General features: G+C 33.8%; 1 protein-coding gene across 7 annotated transcripts in view; it reads right to left on the reverse strand.

The window, feature by feature from the left end:
• The window catches only part of LOC150083961 (spectrin beta chain-like), a 419,401-nt gene that overhangs the window by 100,082 nt on the left and 305,642 nt on the right, over positions 1 to 13,677 (reverse strand). For all 7 annotated transcript variants that reach the window (XM_090375838.1, XM_090375834.1, XM_090375833.1 and 4 more), the window contains exons 32-35: positions 11,718 to 11,926; positions 9,606 to 9,810; positions 9,219 to 9,482; positions 6,248 to 6,358 (exon numbers count right to left, since the gene is read on the reverse strand). In XM_090375838.1, coding sequence (XP_090231964.1) covers positions 6,248 to 6,358; positions 9,219 to 9,482; positions 9,606 to 9,810; positions 11,718 to 11,926 — 789 coding nt within the window. The remainder of the gene's footprint in view (positions 1 to 6,247; positions 6,359 to 9,218; positions 9,483 to 9,605; positions 9,811 to 11,717; positions 11,927 to 13,677) is intronic.

Consider the following 13,677-nt stretch of genomic DNA (forward strand, 5'->3'; position numbering starts at 1 on the left):
GGGAGGCAGGCCAACCGGACTTCTCCTAAATCTTCTGTAATAGAGAGATATTGGATCCATCAGTGTTTTAGGCTGAGTGTCTGATAACACACAGGATACCTGTTCCCCTCTAAGCCCCGATTTCTGTTAGGAGAGGTCTAATATCAAGAATGGATCCAGATGAAGTCATGTTGTTCATGTAATTTACCAGTCAACTGGTATTGTCTGCTGCGGGAAAGTTAAACTTTAGTTTAGGATCTGTAGAGATTCCAAAGGTACTGTTCATCCCCTAAATAAGGCTTTGTCCATGGTGAAGTTGGTATTTTGTTGCTATTGATTCTTTTAGACTTTTAAGTTTTTTTAGAAATAGTAAAGTTATACTCTTGGTGTTTGTGTTTTAAGAAACAAACCTGTTCTTTTTTGTAAGCAATGTAGCCTTCAGGAGTTCTAGTTTTCTGCCATTTTCTGTAAGCCTTTTGTTTTCTTACAAATACTACCTTAATGTTTTTTTTTTAAACCACCAGTTAGACCGATGTGTGATCCGAATATTCTTATATGCACCAACACAAGCTATTTGAAATAATTCTTCAGCCTGAATGGAAGTGGCTTCAGGTCCTGACTTTTCTGACTAACAGACAGTTCCATTTATACATATTGAGGTGTTGAAGGACTATTTCCTGGTTTATAAACTTGGCTGAAAAGACTCTTCTCATATGCAGAAGGCCACATCCTTCAACCAAGAGACTAGAGAGGTAAGAGTAGGCATAAAATTCACAGTGCAATGGTCGATAATCTAATTTCAAGGAGAAGGTTGGCATGATAAGTTCTGCATGAAGGATGTGTAAAATGCAGTTGAGTTGCTGATTTCCATGTGTTGAGAGGGGGGTTTTGAATGGGATGAAGGTCAAGCATATATAGCATATTTTCCAGAGAAGACTGAGCCATTGAATAACTTGACAGAAGCATGTTGAAGTCCCCTACAAGAATAATAGGGACATTGGGTTAAAGATTGGTACTAGTTCCTTTCTAACCTCTACTATCCAGGCTACTAATTCGTTTCTAACTTCTAGGATGTTTTCTGGAGGGAGGTAGACAGTGCAAAAGTGTGTTCTAATTTCATCGAGGTTGAGGAGCACAGAGATGGCCTCAAAGTTTTCGGAACTACATGAGTTGGTCCTATGTCGAGAAAAAGAATTTTTATAGATGACTGCCACTCCACCACCTTGACGAATGGCCTGTGCATTATATTGAGCAGTATAGTTCAAAGGGAGGCAAAAGGTGTCAATAGATCTATTGTGGTTCAGCAAGGTCTCCATTAAACAAATAATATCATACTCTGCAGCCAGAAAAATAAACTGAAGTGTATGGAGTTTTCAACTTATGCCTCTTATTATGAATGTAGCATCTGATATTTACTGATGTGGGTGTGAATGAGGCACTCTGTAGTTGCTATGCATGAATATTACAGCATGCAAACTTTTCTGTCTTGAACGGTCTGATTAGGGTATTTCATGGCCACAGGTCCAAGTTGAATAGCAGTTGGTTGGGAGTGGATGGCTTTGAGGCAATGAAAGAGGCATAAGATGCATGCCTCATATGTAGTTGTCTTACATCTACTTTGATGGAGTATTCCTTCCAATACATGTCTGTGATTGCTTGAATAGTGGTTTTTGGATTTAATCTTAAGACAAAGATTTGGTCCCGAGTCTGCACAGCAGTTATTTTGTAGTTATATGCTGGGCAAGCTATTCATTTATTGAGTTTCAGATAATGTCTTATATTTGCCTTTTCATTGATATTTGTTAGAGATGGAGGGAAATAAGATGCAGCACTGGGATTAAGAGGTTGGTTTTTTTCATAGGTCCTATTTTGGTTGTCTCTACTCTTGGGTAGGACATTAGTGGGGCCGATAGCTTTATGTCAGCACAAGAAGGCCAAAAAAAACATTTTTGTTGTGGAGCATTTAGGCTGCAGTTGACAATCTCATCAAGTGTATCCACTGAATTAGTACCAGCAAGTGTTACGCCCTTTATATTCTGAGTATCCTTTTTCAATGTATCCTCTGCCATCTTTTAAACTGTATGAATTTCAGATGAGAGGTTATTATACGTAGTGATACATCTCTGGGAAGAAAGGGTTGTACTGTTATGTGAATGCTTAGCAATTTTTTCCTGTTTGAGGGTGACAAAACGTTCTTGAGTTTGTATCCCCTTGTTGATAAGATCATCACTGGAACTGTTTGCTACCACATAGATACAGGAATTTTCTCTGGAACAAATGTGACAATACCATCAGTGACCATTTGTTGGGTTTCACATCTGAATCATGACATTTATTCTTTATACTTGCCATATGCTGTACTTTCAGGTCTCAGTGCATATCCTTATAAATGCAGATTCATGATGAATTGCTTGAGTGAGAATAGCTCTTGAAAGATTTCTGTATATTGCACTTTAGATATTTGTTTTTTGTCAATCAAAACCACTAGATTTTCTTGCATGTTCTTCAGATTCAAAGCAATCTTGTTGAAGTTGATAGCCTAAACAAATTTAAGGCTCAGCTGGACAGGTATTTCGAACGAATTGAGGGGTGAAATGGGAGTAGTGGTTGTTTTTTTTTTTTTTTTTTTTTGGCTGATGCTGAATAAGCTTGCTTTCTTGCATCATATGCTTCTACTAATGCTAAATGCTAATGCTAATGCAATACTTTCTATTGCTGCTGAGAGTTGTTCAGGGGATTTTCTTGTGTTCTGGAATTCCATACTTGCTATCAGTAATAACTACTTTCGGAATTGCATAAGCTTTCAGTTTGCATGTTTTTATCCAGAGAATGTGGTCAATTCCTGATTTTCTGATAGTCAGAGGACAGACAGGGCTGTAGGTCTAAGTAATATTGAATGCTCAGAGGAAATTGCATAAAATTATTATTATTATTATCATCATCATTCAGCAATTCATCCATTTTTGAAGCTATTTGTAACAAGCAAATTCATGCTGTAATTGTGTATTCCCATCTAGATAGTGTTGCACTACTTATTTAACCAATGACTCCACTATTATAAGTCAAACTAACAGGTCTGTAATCACTCACTTCAATATTTGATCTTCCTTTGTGAATTAGAGATATATTTGCAGGCAGGAACCTCCCCTGAACCCAAGAATGCTCTCAAAATTATGGCTAAAAGTTTGCTTACTTCTTTTTCTAGCTCTCTTAATATAACTGAGTAGATCCCATCCACCCTATGTGCCTTAATAATGTTTAGTTTCAACAATTTCTCTTCCATTTCCCTCTCAGTTATCGCAAAATAATTTATCATTATTAAGAGTTTGATATACTTCTGACATCCCTGCCCTAAAAATTTCCTCCTGTGTGAATATAAATGCAAAATACCTACTCAGTTTGCAACAACCTGAGCAGGATCATCAACAGTTAAACCATTCATATCTAGTAGACCAATGCGATTCATCCCCTTCCTTCTAGTGTTTACATAAGTAAAGAAGCCTTTGCTGTTTATCTTTGCATTCCTTTCCACAGAATTCTCGTAATCTGTCTTAGCTTGCACAACCTCTTTTGTGACTTGATTGCAGACTAGTTTATACTTACTGCAAGCTTCTGTATCATTTGATAATTTATACATATCCTATGTATTTTTCTTCTCTGCAGGAGCCTCACAGTTCATCTGCCATCCATTTAGGCCTAAACCTTAACAGTATCTCTTAGCTCGTATAAAAGCCTAGTATGATTCTTCCCATAATATCTAAAAACTCTGAGACAGACCACTGTAGTCACCTTTATAAAAGTAAAAGCCTTCCACTTGCCCTTGACAGTAGTTACATCTTTAAATAAATCCCACAACGAAACACTGTGATCACTGTTAATAATGAGTAATTTATTTGTGGATTCTTAAGGGGCATGAAGAGTGACTGCTGATAATCAGATTAAGAGTATTGCTTTCTTTCACTGTCCCTCTTAACATGGTATAAAAAAGTAGTCATCCAATAAATCCACAAAATTCTTGCTACTGTGTGAGTGACCAACTCACAACTTCAAGTCAATATCTGGAAAGTGAAAATCCTAATTATAAGACATTCTAATTTACTCGCCTACTCTATTTGTCTGCATACAGCTGTTCATTATGCTCATCACAGTCATCAGACCTATAACAGAGTCCTACTCTCATTTTTGTTTTCCCAGTGTTTATATCACATCAAACTGGCATCAACACTGCACTTGCCACTCATGCCAACCTTGCACTGCCTTAACTTATGGGATACTTAACTAAGAGCATAATACCCCCCCCAGCCTCCTGTCATGACTGCCCTTTCGTATACAGTGTACTGCCCATACTCAAATTTTGTATTTCCTTATATCTGAGAAGCACCATTCTCCAGTATCCCCATAATGCATCTGATGACTTGACCAGTACTTCAAATTCACCAAATTTATTTACCATGCTCCAGCATCAATGTACATGCAAGTATACATCCACCTGTTTTTACTCTTAGTGATCCTCACACAGCACATGTATTTCCTCATTCCATGAGAACTCTCATAGGTTTTTAAATCCTTGACATCTTGCATTCCAGGCTGCTGCATGTCCCAACAAAGCAGTGTAAGAATCTTACACCTCTGCTTGTGGCTGCTATTAATCTATTAGTCTGTGTATTACCCCCCCAAGCAGTTCCAACCCACCTAAGCCAGATCCATTTTATTTGTCACCCTACACATTCACAAATGCCATCAGCATTGAGCAGGCTCAATGTGGTGGGATTCTTCCTCTTACTCAAATTACAAACCTGAGGGGGGGGCATAGATTCAAACTGAGGAAAGACAGTGATAGAATAGATGTGCGGAAGGTTGCCTTTAGCCAGCGGGTAGTTGATTGCTGGAATAAACTTCCATCTGTTGTTGTGTAGAAGTTGATAGCTTAAATAAACTCAAGGCAGAACTTTTTTTTTTTTTTTTTTTTTTTTATGTGAATCCCAAACACGAGAGGTATCAGAACCTATAGTACTTAGTACCGTGCTTGGGTTAGGGTTGAAGGAGAAGTATGGGGGGAGGGGGATGCCGGAAACTTTGCTCTAGAGGCTAAACATGGGTTTCACCACTTCAAGCCTCCAATAAGCAAAGTGGTGGTATTTCACCAGGCATGGGCACATTCATTAAATAATGGGGAAATAGCTCAATCGTTTTGATGAATGTGTAGAAAAATAGTGTGCGAGTTATAGTTTGAAATGTATATTTTCGTGTTCTTCAATAAAGTTGCCCTTGCGAGTGACAGAATTGTAATCCCCGTTCTCCCACACGGGGTGCAAATAAATAAATAAAAAGAGTCCGATGAATCTCGTCAAGGAATCGAAGAGTTTTTATGGACTCTTTCACAGTGTGGCTGGATCATTCGGTTTCAGGTGGGGGCTAAATGGGTTTTTTCGTCTCGGATACTCAAGTTTTTCAATCAGCAAACCAATCGAAGGATGCACACACAATTAATTACTGATACAATATACTGGCACAACAAGGCCTTACTTGCTTTACACACACACACACATATAAGAGTAAAGATTTATTTGCAGAGAACAGCCTCTGTGACCTTACTTTCTGATGAACCTTGCATACTAATATGCAATATTTCTCATTAAATTTTTATAATTTGGCAATTAGGTTAGATACTAAGAATATTCACATTTTACTTCAAGGCTGTTCTCATTACCCAATTAACCATTGAGCCAACTTTTGCTTAAAGGTTGATAATGGGTGAAATACCAATAGATTAGTAGAGCTGAAGGATCTCTGAGGAAACTGTCGAAGGTCCTGTGATTCGACTTGCGACCAGATCAAAATTTTCAAGTATAACAATTACTCTTAACGTTGGGTAACTGTTAAAACTGGGTAATTTTCTACTGAATCCACGACTTTAAAGCACAGCTGAGTTCTTTCCTAGTTCTGCAAAGACTAGGAAAGAACTCGGCTCTGCTTCGCTGTTTCAATCAGCATAAAACATGCAGATCAGTAAAATGGAAAGGGGTGTTTTTTTTTTTTTTTTTAAGCTGATGCTGTATAAGCTTGCTTTCTTGCATCATGTGCCTCTACTAATGCTAATGCACACATCTCCATCTCACATCTACACTGACCTTCAAAGTTAAGAAGAAAATTATGAAAATTTTGATTTACTTTTGTAAAAAAGTGTTGAAAGGCAAAAAGTGGTTGATTTCTTTTTTGTTTTTATATTTTGCATCTATGCTCAGATATATTATAAATTTATACTTACTGCCATACCCAGGGTCTGTAGATCGTGTTCAAAACTAGCATGTTTCCTTTGTAAGCTTGATACACTAACAGCATCTCTACCAAGTTCATCTGACATAGAATTCTGCTTCTCCTACAGATGAGACGCGAAAGTTAAATACATTTACTGCAATAAATTATCAATAACAATAAATTTTTTATTAAAAGTAATATAAAAATGCAAAATTAATGAATAAATATTTGTATCATCAATATTTGTATAATAAATAATGATACAAATATTTGTATCATTATTTATTATACAAATATTTAAATATTTATTATACAAATATTTCCTTGTATAAACATTTCATATCATGAAATGTTTACACAAGGAAAGCAATTACAAAAACCAGTAACTTGTACAAGGTACTGTTTTTTTTGTAACTGGCTGGTTAGGGATTAAACATGATTAAATATAATATAAAACTTTGCATATATGTTGGCAAAATGAATATTTCACTATATAAAGCAGTTGCCCTAATAACTGTTATTAAAATAATTTTTAATAACATTATAAATTTTTCTTACAAAGTGAAGTATTTGTTTCATCAATGCAGGACTAGAAAGGGTTATGAAAATTTATACATTACGTTGAGTAGAACACACCCCCCTCTCTCTCTCTCTCTCTCTCTCTCTCTCTCACTCACACAACATTAAGTTTTTTCCAAGTGAAATAATAAATTGTAATGTATTATTCTGCAGATTTTCCTTACAAGTGTAGTTAATGATTTCTTCAGTGCTATCACACTAGTCTTTCTAATATGGAAAAAGGTGAGACAGATTTATAAATCTGCTGGCTTAGACAAAATATCCATACACATGTCCTGGACAAAAGAGCTGCACATGAACCACTACTGGGTGGGGTCCAGAAAAAAATTTCAAATAACAATGCTTAAGCCACTAAATGAGGTTTTTTTCTTAATTCAAAATTTGTATAATGAAGCATTTACTGCAGTCTAAAGCAGCTGCTAACATCTTCAAGATAAAATATCTAAAAAATATAAAATAAAACATCCTCAAAACATCTGCATATGGACCACTAGTGAGGGGAAAGGTTTGGAAAAAAATTTCAAATAATAATGTTCAAAGCACTAATTGAGGTTTTTTAAATAAAAAAATGGTATATGAAGCATTTACTGTGGTCTAAAACAACTGCTAATATCCTCAGGCCTGTATTAACACAACTTTGATGCACTAGCCAATGTTTACTTCATTTCTCTGAGATGGGGGGATTAAATTTTAATCTTTAATTAACGATTGAAATTCAGAAAACCGACTTCATTTATAAAAAATAAAATTACAATAATAATAAAGATAATTCAAGGTAAACTAACATTTTTAAAATTTTGCAGTATCCAAAGCAGTGGAGCAGAAAACATCCACGAGGCCTTGATCATTAGTAATAAATAGATTCTAAATTTTAAACATACAAAATGCTTTCATTTCACGTATTTTAAAATCAGAAATGTTAAGACCATTTTGACAAACAAATATTTATGACTGCTTGTAGATCTATTATAGATCACTTTAATATCAAACAGTGATATAGTCTGAACATCTTGCAATTCAAAGAGCAAATTCAACAAATTTCAGTATAAGAGCAACTTATGACCTATCGAATGCACTTCTGTAGAAATTATAACTTTTTTGATTTCGTATCATACTAAACTGCCATTCACCAATATACACTTTCACTTTTTTTTGGTAAAACAGTGAATATGTAACACATATGGATATCTGTGAAAAATGTGAACTCTCTTAGAGGAAGAAGTTGGCAGACGAGATTACTCTGATTTCAACTATAATAAAATAAGCATAAACATAAAAAACTGCTGTATCATGCAAATGTCCATTGTTTAAACAAGGGAGGAAATTTTTATAATGATTCATCAACTTAATACAGGAAGTTAATGAATTCTTATTATTAAGGTATGAGGAGCATGTTTGGTTTGATAAATATAACTAGTTGTCAGATTTATCAACACTTGTTGATATTACCGGATGACTCAAGCTTGCAACTGCAAGGAAAATCAAAAAAAAATTGCCAAAATAGTTGGCTAGGTCAATTCTTTCAAACTGTTATTACTATCTTTCCAGTCACAAAAGAAAGGACTTAGGAATTTCCCCAAAATAATGAACATTAAAAAAAAAATCAGACATTTCTAAAAATATAAATGTCTTGAACCAGTCATTCCACTTATGTATTACCAATTTAGTATTCCACTTATGTATTACTTACATGGAAGATTTGGAAGGACAGATTGTTTCCATTAGATTCTGTTTTCATTAGACTCATTTGGTGTAAAGAATTAAGTCCTTCATTTAAAGTGATATAGCTAAAAGCATAGAATTTTGAAGTTAGTTTTGGGATATGATAAGTGAGGATTTAAAAAAAAAAAAAAAAAAAACAGACACCAAAAGTGTAAGAATTAAGTTAATATTCTTGTTAAGTTCCAAACACCTATGAGTCTGCCTTCTCAATGATGAATATCATTAAGTCTAAGTATCATTCTTGCTTAAGAGACAACTACTTAGAACTGTGTTTAAAGTTAGCAGTTATCACTTACACACTGAAGTTTACAAACTTCATAAACACATAATTAAACATGCTTTTAACTTCATATAGTTTACCGTAATACTTTTTTTATGTTAAAATAATTACACTACATAATTAAGTGTGTGTGTGTGTGTGTGTGTGTGTGTGTGTGTGTGTGTGTGTGTGTGTGTGTGTGTGTGTGTGTGTGTGTGTGTGTGTGTGTGTGTGTGTGTGTGTTGCGCGCGCGTGCAAAAAAAGTCTGCTCAAGCTTGATGGACAAAACCTACAATGAATTTTGTATCATTTTCCTTGGTAAACACTCAATATATTTTTAAATCACAATGGCTGAAAAAGTTGGTATTTTATTTATAATAAAGTGAAAACTGCAAGGAATACAGTAGGAAATTATACTTACCATAATACGTCCATAAAGATCTTTACAATCATGGAAAAATTTATGCAACTCCCAGGAAGCAGCCAACATTTGTGTACGAGTATCAATCAACTCCAGAAGATCAGCCCATGCTTCATTAAGAGTGTCCTTCCACTCTGCTATTGTGGCACTGTCTGAGTGACGTGATGCAATCAGATGATCAGCATTTTCATTTACTGTAGACACACGCTCTGTACCAGTGACCTCTGTATCACGTGCAAACTCCTTAAACCTGTCTCGTAACATCTATAAACAAATGAAGTTTTAAAAATGAAATGAAAATTATAACAGTAAGAGGAATTAATTAAGTCTAAAAAATATAGTATTATATTTTAAAATCAAATAACAAATTATCAGTTCTCTACTTACTGTAACATGATCATAATCCTGACCAAGTTCATGGGAACCAGCTACAACCTCTCTTTCAGCTATCCATTGCATGATATCATCTACCTCTCTGTTCAATGAAAACAGTTTTAATGCTTCATCCAACTTTCCTCTTCGCTCAAGTGCTAGGTCCTTTAGACCAGCATAGAGCTTGTCCACTTGTGATTGCCTCACAGCAATCTGATCGCTGTAATAAAAATATATTATACTATATTCTTCTACATTCAGTTGGAGGGATATACTACATTCTTTCCACTAAATACTTAGCAGATGTAGCCGATTAAACAAAATATAAGGGGAATTCTTCATTATACAATTTTACAAATTGCAAACACAAAGTAAATTATACAACTCAAAGAGAACTATCAAATAATAATTATCAAGTGGGAGAAGAATCCAAAGTGGAAATTAATGAAAAGTAAATCAGAGATAGCCTTTTTTATGGTGATCCCACACATGAAAGAAACTTACAGTACTCTAATACTGTGTAAGGATTTGAAGGTTGAAAAGACAGAAGATACTTTGACACACTGGACTTGCATTTTCTGTAGCTAGGAAATACACAAGATGGAAGGTTGTTCCAAAGAGTAGAAATAGAAGAGGATAAACGAGGAAGATGCAAAGTTGGTTTGGCAAGTTGGGAGTTGAACAGATCCTGCCTAGTTGAGGCAAGTGTTTGGAATTAGATTCTAATACCAAACAAGATTTTAATTCAGAAAAACAGTGAGGAAATATTGGTTGAAAAGGCATGTAGCTGAAAATGGACCACGTGTAACAGAAAGTGGACCATATGTAACAGAAAGTGGAGTGAGTTTGTGAGGATTCATAAATTAAATTGATTGCTCTCTTTTAGATATAGCCTTTGATTTTAATAGAAGTTTTGGGGCACCACTACATATATTCCCTGCCACGGAACATTCCTTGACAGGACAAATTTGATTTGTACAGAGTCAGCAGCTTTTCAGAAAAAGGTAACATCTAGAGCAAAACAAAAAACTTGGGTTTTTTACAATGCAGGGCATGCAATATTTGTGAGGAGTAGAGCATGTGTTAAGCACCAAAGCAACTAAGGCTACGAGGAATCAGTATACCATATCTATAATTGCATGTATTCTTTGGTACAATGAGGATGAACACTTTTTGGTACTGCAAGGTACAATGGGGATGGAAAAACAATTTTAGTAATTTAATTACACTTCAGAATTTCATCCACTGTACAATCACCCCATAGCTCAGTCAATTTTGCATAAATAATACCTTCTGTTCCAGAAATGGCTGAAATATCATTGGTCTAAAGAGCTGTGGATTCCTTCTGAACTGAAATGGAAAATTTTCTATTGCACCTAACAAGACAACTAGCCAAGGTGTCTGACAAAAAATACATTCAGAGAAAATAATAATCACATAACATAAATAAATCCTCAGTAATCTGAATCCTCCCAATATCTTTTGTATAACTTTTTTTAAAAGCAAACAATTGAGAGAATTAACCTAAAACAGTTTTGAAAGGCCAGGCAAATACACATGGGAACAAATCACAGAAAATTAAGGTGTCTCAGCTGTCTGATTGATGAAAATAAATTCATATGGGAGATCTCTCACTAAAGATGAATGGAGCCCATTAATCACAAATTTGAAATTGAGAAATTCAGAAGGTATGTATTTGAAAAACATACTTCACTAAAATTTGGGGGGGGGGGGAGAGTCAATTTTCCATGAAACCACAAAGACAATTTCCAGAAAGCTTCTCAAAAAACTGGAAAAGTTAGCAAATATACACAAATATATAATGAAGAAATAAAAGAAAATTGTTTTAATTATTTGAATTATTTTGATTTAAAATAGGTTTGGTGAAAAAGAAAATTAGAATTTTTTTTTTAAAACTGAAAGAAAAAACTACATTAAAAAAAATTCTCTTTATTGCTTTTTTTTTTTTTTTTAATATGCACATTTTTAATATATCTGGCTGTATGTGCTAGTGGGGTTTATTAGTGCCCATTATCTCAATACCAATATGAATAATTGGGAGTTTACTAAATATAACTACACTTCACAATTAGAAAAGACTGCTTCTAAGTAAAGTTAATTACCTACCCTTCTGGATGGCCACTTGTTGTTAGCTGTTTTGCAATTTCTCCCAGTTGCCGAACAGTTTCAGCATAGTCTTCAACTGCATTTTCCAAAGTTTCATGCTTCTTCATGAGGTTTTGTGCACTAATTTCATCTTTTCCTCTGTCTTCCACCATCATATACAGCTCCTGTTCACTCATCCATGCTTCTGCCTCAGAAGCATCAAAGTAATACTGCAAATATAGTTATTTTTTTTAAAATATACTTATTTTTAAGTATTATTCTAAAGGAGATTATAATAAAATTCATATAGTGCAATATAATTTAAGCAGCAAAATATAACAAAAGTGAACAAAGCCACTTAACAAAGAATTTTTATTTAAACAACTTAATAATTAATTTTCGCAGTCACAATTATCCATACACTGCTTGCTTTTTATATTAATGCACTTAACAAAATATGTATCATTTTCAAAATTAGACATTAAATAAATATTTCTAAAAAAAATGCATTACATTTCTTTTCTATATTTTTTCAAAAAAATCTTTAAGAATTTCAATTAGAAAACTTAAAAATTGATATAAAACCAATAAATCAGTAATGTTTTATTTGGACTGAATTTTCACAACATGGTAAGAATTATTATTATAGAAACTAAATATGATGAGGAGGAGGGAAGTAGATGTTTGTAATTTGACATTACATTTCATAAAATTTGACACAAAATTTCTGATATTTAAAAATATATTTGTATGGACCTTGGCTCTTCCAGGGAAGGAATAACTCTGTTAATCCCTAGTTCTATAAGGAGCACCTCCTTCTATCTTCCCCATTACTCATCAAATTTTCCCCTCTTCGACATTCCACTACCACTCCTCTCCATTTCCTACAATTTTTCCAAGGCTAGCTTCCTACACTTCTTGGTACTGGGTAGTTCCATCAAGAGCTAAAAAGTAGATGATCCACTCAAGGACAGACACCATGTAGCATTTTGGATTATCAAATTATGCACTATTACACTTTCACTGCAATACCAGCATAACATTTAATAAAAAGTGGCACATGTTTTTTTTTTTTTTTTTTTTGGCAACATATGGTCATTTTCGTGAAATGCAAATACTTGCATATCCACATACAGTACCCTAGAACAACAGCCAGTTCTAGTAATGTACGCAGACAAAACTGACTGTGGTCAGTAGAAATGGGAATTTATTTATTATTTATTAAAAAATTAAAAAAGATATTGCAAGTACATGGTATGAATAGAATATCAGAAATATCTCCCTCTCCTCAACCCATAACCACTATACAAATATTATTAATTTTTTGGTTTTATGTACATCACTTTTAAACTGCACACTTTAAAACACTTTTTTCTCATTTAAATGATGCAAGATTTTTTGAAAAAAATTACAGAAATAAAAGGTAATACAATGGTATCTTTCATGTCTAATTTTGAAAATATTCATTTTCTACTACTACTACTTCAGTTGTAATCTGTCAAATAAACAAATTTGTGAACGTCATTCAACAATAACAGAATTATTTTTATATGAAAATCAACTTTTTTTAGGATAAAACATTACACTAATTTAAATTATGTGATTAACTTCCATGATATTTCTTTCAAATAAAGATTAATCCCACTCCATTAAAAGTTTTTATAATTTGTTTAAATTAAAAATACATATGTATTTTAGTCAATTACAGAATTATTATTATTCGGCTTACCATTGGCATTTCCTGATTTTATCTTAAAGTATGGTAGGCAGGAAAACAATGTTGTCAGTATAAAGACCTATCATGAAGTGATTCAAATTCAAAACAGTAAAGGACCAGATGACAGAGATAAACAAAGCACATAACACAAACTACTTGCCAAGAATATCCAACTGTTAAATAAAAGGTTAAGGAAAGAAAATGAGGTCACATCTTGAAATAGTAGTGACTCAAGCATGGATAAAGTGACCTGTCAAGCATTTT

The sequence above is a fragment of the Mastigoproctus giganteus genome, chromosome 6 (assembly GCF_048544385.1).
Source record: "Mastigoproctus giganteus isolate SK-2022 chromosome 6, ASM4854438v1, whole genome shotgun sequence".
NCBI lineage: Eukaryota > Metazoa > Arthropoda > Arachnida > Uropygi > Thelyphonidae > Mastigoproctus > Mastigoproctus giganteus.